Genomic DNA, 10,000 nt, shown 5'->3' on the forward strand with positions numbered 1-10,000 from the left:
TAAGATGATTGACAGGTCAGTTTACTGTGATAAGATGATTGATAAGATGATTGACAGGCCAGTTTACTGTGATAAGATGATTGATAAGATGATTGACAGGCCAGTTTACTGTGATAAGATGATTGACAGATCAGTTGACTGTGATAAGATGATTGACAGGCCAGTTTACTGTGATAAGATGATTGATAAGATGATTGACAGGTCAGTTTACTGTGATAAGATGATTGATAAGATGATTGACAGGCCAGTTTACTGTGATAAGATGATTGACAGATCAGTTGACTGTGATAAGATGATTGACAGGCCAGTTTACTGTGATAAGATGATTGATAAGATGATTGACAGGTCAGTTTACTGTGATAAGATGATTGACAGGTCAGTTTACTGTGATAAGATGATTGACAGGTCAGTTTACTGTGTTAAGATGATTGACAGGCCAGTTTACTGTGATAAGATGCGACAGAGAGCAACCGTTAGAGACGCGAGTGTATGACGTGATAGTGTGTCCCAAAGCGTGTGTACTCTTCTGCTACACACTCAGAAGTATCTACTTTTTCTTCACAGAATGAGTTCATACTTTCAGGGCCTAGTGTAAGTAGGCGAACTGAGACTCAGCTTCTGTGTTTCTCCGGGTGCTCTCAGATGGAGCGTTTACTGAGCCGTGCATCACTGACAAGCTGCACATAACAAACTATCGCAACTTTCATGCAAATTGCAATTAATCGTCCAGCCCTAGTGTAAATGAATAGTCTTGGACTTGATGCTGAAACCCAAAGCGCAGGACAATAGAGACGCCAGAATAACAATATTCATGATTCTGAAGATGAAAACACAGGATTATTGTAGACGAATATGCTTGATCTCTGTCACTGACTAGATATATTTAACATAATGTCGGACACTTTTTACTGGTAACATCAGACATTATTAGGACACACAAATCTGCATTATTATACATTATATTCAACATTATATATAGTAGTTTAATGTAGAATACTGAAAAAAATGATTTGTTGAATTTAATAAAAAAAATTATCGTAAGTGGTTGCACACAATTGATTTTAGCTACATTTAAACAAATGCATTAAGTTGAACTAAAATTGATTAAGTTCAACTTAATGCATTTGTTTAAATGTAGCTAAAATCAATTGTGTGCAACCACTTACGATATTTTTTTTTATTAAATTCAACAAATAATTTTTTTCACTGACTAGGGCTTTGACTTTTGCCCAAAAATTATATTCGAAGTTCTATATTATTATAATATTAATATTCAAATATATTTGAATATTTATTAATAATATTTTGACCATTAAATGCCTTCAGTAAGACCCGATCCCTCCCCCTCCTCCTCTTCCAGCTTGGATGTAGTGTTGACAGGTGGGCTCTCATGTTGCTGGTCGTCGAGTGGTATGTGGGTTTGGTCCTACATATTTTGTCCTTACTCGTGATTTTTTCCTGTTTCTTTGGGAACCCAAAGTAGCGCCACACGTTGCTTTTCAAATTGTCAGGAGTGTAGATTTCGAACTCCTCATCAGGCGTGGTTGTTGTAGGCGTTGTTTGTTTTGCTATACAAAATAGGCGATAACCAGGACGCTAATGTCACCTACAGGAGCCCAGATGACCAATAATAGCCTTGCTAACAAGGGGGTAATCTTTCAGAAAAAACTGAAGCTTCTCCGGGCGCCGCCATTGATTAGCAGACCATCACCTGCTGTTAGCATCCATTGACTCCCATTCATTTTGGCGTCACTTTGACAGCGAATAACTTTACATCTGAGGCGTTTAAAGAATCCATTTGTCCATTATTTATTTCTAAAGAAACACGAAAATGTATAAAAGGCTCCATTACCTTGTATCTTACGTTATGGCCCTGTAGAAGCAGTTTTTGTAAAAACAGGCTAACGATTGCGTCATAACCACGCGACTCTCTGTCGCACAGTAGAGAGATTACCGTATGGACAGGAGGAGTAGCTCGCGGGCGATCGGGGGGAAGTGGAGGCAAAATGACAAAATAATTTTACTGTCTATGCTTGCTAATGAGCTCGCGATTCACAACTCTTGAAAAAGCCTCGGAATCTGAATTGAAAACAACGTTTACAAGCAAACACATTTACAAAAAATAATGCCCATAACAGGTTCGAATATTAAAGGCTGCCTAATATTCGTTCGAATATCATTATTTTTTTAAATGTTCGAATTATATTCAAAGCCCTCAAAGCCCTAGTACTGACACTAAAACTCTGAAAACTTTTTATAACACAGTCATTTTTATTTTGTGTGAACTTTCCACGATGCATATTGTTGCATTTTTGTATTGTGACACTATATATTGTAGTAAAGTGCGATTAGTCGTGCAGCCCGTGGTGTGTGTGATCTAAACGCTGCCTGTGTTCCTCCAGGTGCTGCTCCTGCTGGTGTTGGCGATGCCGGAGGCGCTGAGCAGGGATGCGGTGGTGGACGTCCCGTTGGCCTCGTCTCTGCTCTCGCTGCCCTTCTGTCTGCTGTGTGTGCTGGGATCTGCTCTTCATGTGCTGGTGTGCACGTCTGCCGGCGGCTCGTGTTTCCTCTGCTCTCTGCCCTGGCTCCTGGTGTTCAGCGTTATCCTCTTCTCCTCCGCATTCATGTGTGCTCTCGGAGCCATGGCCATGAGGAGGATTCCCAGCAGCAACAAGACCCCTGCTAAGGTGAGCGGACAGGAACATTTCTGCAGCACTAATATCACCAAGTGTCTTCCATTGTACATGAGGCACAATTCTGTGTTATAAAGTCAGAATTGTGTGTTATAAAGACTCTTTCTCGCAATTGCGAGTTTATATCACACAATTCTGACTTTTTCCTTGCAATTCTGACTTTATAACACACAATTTTTAATTTATAACACACAATTCTGACTTTATAACACACAATTGCGACTATATCACGCAATTCTGACTTTATAACACGCAATTCTGACTTTATAACACGCAATTCTGACTTTGTCACGCAATTCTGACTTTATAACACGCAATTCTGACTATGTCACACAATTCTGACTTTATAACACGCAATTCTGACTTTGTCACGCAATTCTGGCTTTATGTCACGCAATTCTGACTTTATGTCACGCAATTCTGACTATGTCACGCAATTCTGACTATGTCACGCAATTCTGACTTTATAACACGCAATTCTGACTTTTTTCACTCAATTCTGACTTTATGTCACGCAATTCTGACTTTGTCACGCAATTCTGACTTTATAACATGCAATTCTGACTTTGTCACGCAATTCTGACTTTATATCACGCAATTCTGACTTTATAACACGCAATTCTGACTTTGTCACGCAATTCTGACTTTATAACACACAATTGCGACTATATCACGCAATTCTGACTTTATAACACACAATTCTATAACACACAATTGCGACCACTGATGGGCAGTAACGCGTTAGAAGTAACGCGTTACTGTAATCCGATTACTTTTTTCAAGTAACGAGTAAAGTAAGGGATTACAATTGCAAAAACAGTAATTAGATTACTGTTACTTCCCCGTAAGCAGGCTGCGTTACTGCGTTATACTGCAAGACTGACTCACAACGTGAGCCGTGACTCGTGAGTGACAATCACATGAGCGCCGCGAAGTCAGTGGTAAACACTATGGCAAGCGATCGCGTTCAAAAGTCTTTAAACGAAACGCGTTAATTTTGACGCGTCAACACGCACCATTTGTCTGTGTTCAGACGTCATGTTTATTCATGAACGATGTCGTAATGGTAAACTGTATGCGCGTGCAAACATCAGACGTTATATTTGTTCATGAGGGATGCATTGGTACGTTGTGAGTGATGTCAGTCTTATGACATGATTTGTCATGCAGTTGTTCGTTTAACGTTCTTTCTCAAGGTAGAAAAGTCAACAGCTCTTAGAATGGGTCTTTTATTTTAGCAAACTGCCAAAAAACATTTTCAGACTGTGTGCAGCTGAACCAAGAAAAGCTTAAGATTGCATGGAGCTGTTAAGCATGAATGGCAGAAGAAAAAGACTGCAATTAAAAAACAAAACCAGAGAAAATTATTTTAATGCAAGCAATAAAAAGCTGCACACATCAGCTGTGGAATAAAAGAAAAGAAATGCATGATCAACTAGATTAAGGCAAACTCCTGTCTTTATTTAAACCCTGTCCACCACCCACAAAGGTTTCACAAAGGTATTCTTGCCACTGTAACTTATGGCTTCCTAAAGACAGGCTTATGGGTAAATAAATGAGTAATAATAAAAAATATATACCAGGGCTCAACATTTAAGCTTTTTCATTTGTTCTTCGGTCGGTCATTCACTTGTCTGAGTAAAAACATTTGTTAGAACAGGAAAAAATTTTGATTTTTTTGTGTGTGTGTTGTAAATATAATTTATTCCGAATCAGTATTCTCATCAGTTCAGTCAGCTTTAACATATATGAATCGGCATATTTATGATATTTTAACATTTATAAAGGGCATTTTTCCCTAATAGCTTGCTTCATCTTTCATTTAAAATTCTTAAATTTGATCAATAAATTAAAATAGAATAATAAGATGCTAAAGGGCTGTTACCAATCAAATAAACTGCATTAAATAATGTAATGAGATTATTTAAAATATTTTTTGAATATACAAATAAGAAATATTATTTGTGCATAGAAATAATATTTATAAACCGCCAGTAGGAGGCGGCAGGCGACCATCTTAATGAGTGAGCCATTGATGCAATGTGCATAAAGTTAAAATACTGAAACTAATAAAACATTTGATTCAATTTTAGATGATGGAATATGCAGAAAGAATAGAATTAAGCAGAAAGGTCTATTGCTTTATAGCGTATTCATTTTATGCATCATGTTTTTGAAAAGTAACTAGTAAAGTAACTAGTAAAGTAACTAATTACTTTTGAAAATAAGTAATCAGTAAAGTAACTGGATTACTTTCTTGGAGAAGTAATCAGTAACTAATTACTTTTTCCAAGTAACTTGACTAACACTGATTGCGACTATATCACGCAATTCTGACTTAACACAATTCTGACTTTATAACACAATTCTTACTTTATAACACACAATTCTGACTTTATAAGACACAATTCTTACTTTATAACACACAATTCTGACTTTATAAGACACAATTCTTACTTTATAACACACAATTCTGACTTTATATCACACAATTGCGACTATATCACGCAATTCTGACTTTATAACACGCAATTCTGACTTTGTCACGCAATTCTGACTTTATAACACGCAATTCTGACTTTATGTCACGCAATTCTGACTTTATAACACGCAATTCTGACTTTGTCACGCAATTCTGGCTTTATGTCACGCAATTCTGACTTTATGTCACGCAATTCTGACTATGTCACGCAATTCTGACTTTGTCACGCAATTCTGACTTTATAACACGCAATTCTGACTTTATAACACGCAATTCTGACAATTCTGACTTTATAACACGCAATTCTGACTTTATAACACGCAATTCTGACTTTGTCACGCAATTCTGGCTTTATGTCACGCAATTCTGACTTTGTCACGCAATTCTGACTATGTCACGCAATTCTGACTTTATGTCACGCAATTCTGACTTTATGTCACGCAATTCTGACTTTGTCATGCAATTCTGACTTTATAACACGCAATTCTGACTTTGTCACGCAATTCTGACTTTATAACACGCAATTCTGACTTTATAACACGCAATTCTGACTTTGTCACGCAATTCTGACTTTATAACACACAATTCTGACTTTGTCACGCAATTCTGACTTTATAACACGCAATTCTGACTTTGTCACGCAATTCTTCTGACTTTATAACACGCAATTCTGACTGTCACGCAATTCTGACTTTATAACACGCAATTCTGACTTTATAACACGCAATTCTGACTTTGTCACGCAATTCTGACTTTATAACACGCAATTCTGACTTTGTCATGCAATTCTGACTTTATAACACGCAATTCTGACTTTGTCATGCAATTCTGACTTTATAACACGCAATTCTGACTTTGTCATGCAATTCTGACTTTATAACACGCAATTCTGACTTTATAACACGCAATTCTGACTTTATAACTCGCAATTCTGACTTTATAACTCGCAATTCTGACTTTATATCTCACAATTCTGACTTTATAACACGCAATTCTTACTTTATAACACGCAATTCTTACTTTATAACTCGCAATTCTGACTTTATAACTCGCAATTCTGACTTTATAACTCGCAATTCTGACTTTATAACTCGCAATTCTGACTTTATAACTCGCAATTCTGACTTTATAACTCGCAATTCTGACTTTATAACACGCAATTCTTACTTTTTCATGCAATTCTGACTTTATAACACGCAATTCTGACTTTATAACACGCAATTCTGACTTTATAACACGCAATTCTGACTTTATAACACGCAATTCTGACTTTATAACTCGCAATTCTGACTTTATAACTCGCAATTCTGACTTTATAACTCGCAATTCTGACTTTATAACTCGCAATTCTGACTTTATAACACGCAATTCTGACTTTATAACTCGCAATTCTGACTTTATAACACGCAATTCTGACTTTATAACTCGCAATTCCGACTTTATAACACGCAATTCTGACTTTATAACTCGCAATTCTGACTTTATAACTCGCAATTCTGACTTTATAACTCGCAATTCTGACTTTATAACTCGCAATTCTGACTTTATAACACGCAATTCTGACTTTATATCTCGCAATTCTGACTTTATAACACGCAATTCTGACTTTATAACTCGCAATTCTGACTTTATAACTCGCAATTCTGACTTTATATCTCACAATTCTGACTTTATAACACGCAATTCTTACTTTATAACACGCAATTCTTACTTTATAACTCGCAATTCTGACTTTATAACTCGCAATTCTGACTTTATAACTCGCAATTCTGACTTTATAACTCGCAATTCTGACTTTATAACACGCAATTCTTACTTTATAACTCGCAATTCTGACTTTATAACACGCAATTCTGACTTTATAACTCGCAATTCTGACTTTATAACTCGCAATTCTGACTTTATAACTCGCAATTCTGACTTTATAACTCGCAATTCTGACTTTATATCTCGCAATTCTGACTTTATAACACGCAATTCTGACTTTATAACTCGCAATTCTGACTTTATAACACGCAATTCTGACTTAATAACTCGCAATTCTGACTTTGACTTAATAACTCGCAATTCTGACTTTATAACACGCAATTCTGACTTTATAACTCGCAATTCTGACTTTATAACTCGCAATTCTGACTTTATAACTCGCAATTCTGACTTTGTCACGCAATTCTGACTTTATGTCTCCAGCTCCTCTCGATCGGTTTAATCCCGCTGACGTCGACAAACAAACAGAGCCGTGTTTTGCCATCTTGTTGACACTCTTCAGAGAAGTCGACCTGTTAACGTCTGTCTTGTATCCTCCACACACACATTAGCCTGTGAAGGTTTCCACGCTTCTGAAGCTTCATGTCTCTGGAGGGCCGAGTTTGAGTTTCATTTTGCTCTAAACACCAAAAACAAGTCCTGACTGAGGATTTCTCCTCGACAGTTCGTCTAAGGACGAGTTCACAGGAGTCTATTTTGGGTGTGTTTGGATAGACAGGCTTTGCTGTGTTTTTCCTAGTGTGTGAACAGGACCTGATGTCAGAAGATGGATTTGTAAATAAGCCTGTTTAGGAAGTCAGGATGAAACTAAAAAAAATTGGGTCGGTAAGATTTAAAAAAAAAAATGTAAAGAAGTCGTCTCTTCTGCTCACCAATGCTGCGTTTATTTGATCAGAAATACTGTAAAAGTATAGTGAAATTTCATTAATTTCATTTATATAGCAACAGCTGTTGCCCAAAGTACTTCACAATCACTAAAAACACTGAAATAAGAGGAGTACAGAGAGAGAAATATTACAATTAGTGCTGTCGTGCGATTAAAAAGAAGTAACTAATTAATCGCACATTTTTCTGTAATTAATCGCGATTAATCGCATCTTACATTAACGTTTTGAATATATTTTATATTGTAATAATTTCACGTTTAATCTCCTAATAAACGTAGAAACAACGTAAAGACGAGTAAGAAATATACAGAGATTGTTATCAACACGTCACAGTCTTCACTGCATATATTCTAAATTAAATTTAGATTAAAGCTACAAAAGTTATTCAGCCAAGAGCAGTGAGTGATTTTCTCTTTTTCTTTTCTTTGATTAACATTAATGACAGGCATCAGCAGGTTTATTAGGATTTAATATATTAATTATATGGATCTTAAATAAAAATCTTGGTTTGTGTCTCACTGGTTTATTAGGCCGTTTGTGTTTTTCTGAAGAAGTGTGAGTAAATGAGTAAAACTATCCCTTTAATAAAAACTCCACTTAATAATGCATATCTGATTTGAGGCTCTCGAACAGCAGAGGCAGGGAAAGTTTTCCGAGAGATTTACTCCCAGAGTTAATGAGATAAGAAGAGGACACCTCTGTTAATTATCTCTCTCTCTCTCTCTCCCTCTCTCTCTCTCTCTCCCTCTCTCTCTCTCGCTCTCTCGCTCTCTCTCCCTCTCTCTCTCTCTCTCCCTCTCTCTCTCTCGCTCTCTCTCTCTCCCTCTCTCTCTCTCTCTCCCTCTCTCTCTCTCTCTCTCTCTCTCTCGCTCTCTCTCGCTCTCTCTCGCTCTCTCTCTCTCTCTCTCTCTCTCTCTTTCTGCGGCACAGCAGAGAAAATGCTGACAGTCAGAGGTGAGAACAAACAGAATGATCATTAGAGAGAGAGAGAGAAAGTTTTGCAGCATCACTCCTGATTCCCCCTGGAGTTGCTGTCAGCTGTCAGTCATGTGAAGCATCACTCTTGCTCAATATTTAATGAGCAGGGTTTGTGCTCCAGTGGGAAGAGCTCAGTTTCAAGCACAGAGAATATTCTAGGCTCTAAATTAAACGCTTTATGATTTTTAGCAGCATTTAGGTTGAATAAAGACAAACCCGAGGCGCCTAATTTGAGGGGCTGTATGGAAATGGAAAGCCGGATTTTTCCGGCTTGTTTGATGTCCTATGTGTGCTAGGGATCGGCACACAGTGTGACAGTGATGATCATTCAGGAAAACACACTTATGATTAATGTGATCGCTGTCAATGGAATATTGATTTCCTGCTCATTTGTCCTGCTCGTTTCATTGGCAGGACAACAGCAGGATATCCATCCATCCATCCATCCATAGTATCTATCCATCCATCCATTCATCCATCCATCCATCTATCGTACCTATCTATCCATCCATCCATTCATCCATCCATCTATCGTATCTATCTATCCATCCATCCATCCATCCATCCATCGTATCCATCCATCCATCCATCCATCCATCCATCCATCCATCCATCCATCCATCCATCTATCGTATCCATCCATCCATCCATCCATCTATCGTATCCATCCATCCATTCATCCATCATCCATCCATCTATCGTATCCATCCATCCATCCATCCATCATCCATCCATCTATCGTATCCATCCATTCATCCATCCATCCATCCATCCATCCATCCATCCATCCATCCATCCATCCATCCATCCATCATCCATCCATCTATCGTATCCATCCATCCATCCATCCATCCATCCATCCATCCATCCATTCATCCATCCATCCATCCATCCATCCATCCATCCATCCATCCATCTATCGTATCCATCCATCCATCCATCCATCATCCATCCATCCATCCATCCATCCATCCATCCATCCATCCATCCATCCATCCATCCATCCATCCATCCATCCATCGTATCATCTATCGTATCCATCCATCCATCCATCCATCCATCCATCCATCCATCCATCCATCCATCCATCCATCCTAGAGTAGTGATAATTATGAAAAGCATTGATGATTAATACTTACGCTATTGTCCACATTTCTATAAGAGTAACTTTAGTGCATCACTATAACATTTTC

General features: G+C 37.7%; 1 protein-coding gene across 2 annotated transcripts in view; it reads left to right on the forward strand.

Moving 5' to 3' along the window:
• Positions 1–10,000, forward strand: part of pigg (phosphatidylinositol glycan anchor biosynthesis class G (EMM blood group)) — a 161,004-nt gene that overhangs the window by 73,925 nt on the left and 77,079 nt on the right. For both annotated transcript variants that reach the window (XM_081382307.1, XM_081382306.1), the window contains exon 8: positions 2,403–2,687. In XM_081382307.1, coding sequence (XP_081238433.1) covers positions 2,403–2,687 — 285 coding nt within the window. The remainder of the gene's footprint in view (positions 1–2,402; positions 2,688–10,000) is intronic.

The sequence above is a fragment of the Scardinius erythrophthalmus genome (genome assembly GCF_964197995.2).
Source record: "Scardinius erythrophthalmus genome assembly, chromosome: 13".
In the NCBI taxonomy this organism is placed as follows: Eukaryota; Metazoa; Chordata; class Actinopteri; order Cypriniformes; family Leuciscidae; genus Scardinius; species Scardinius erythrophthalmus.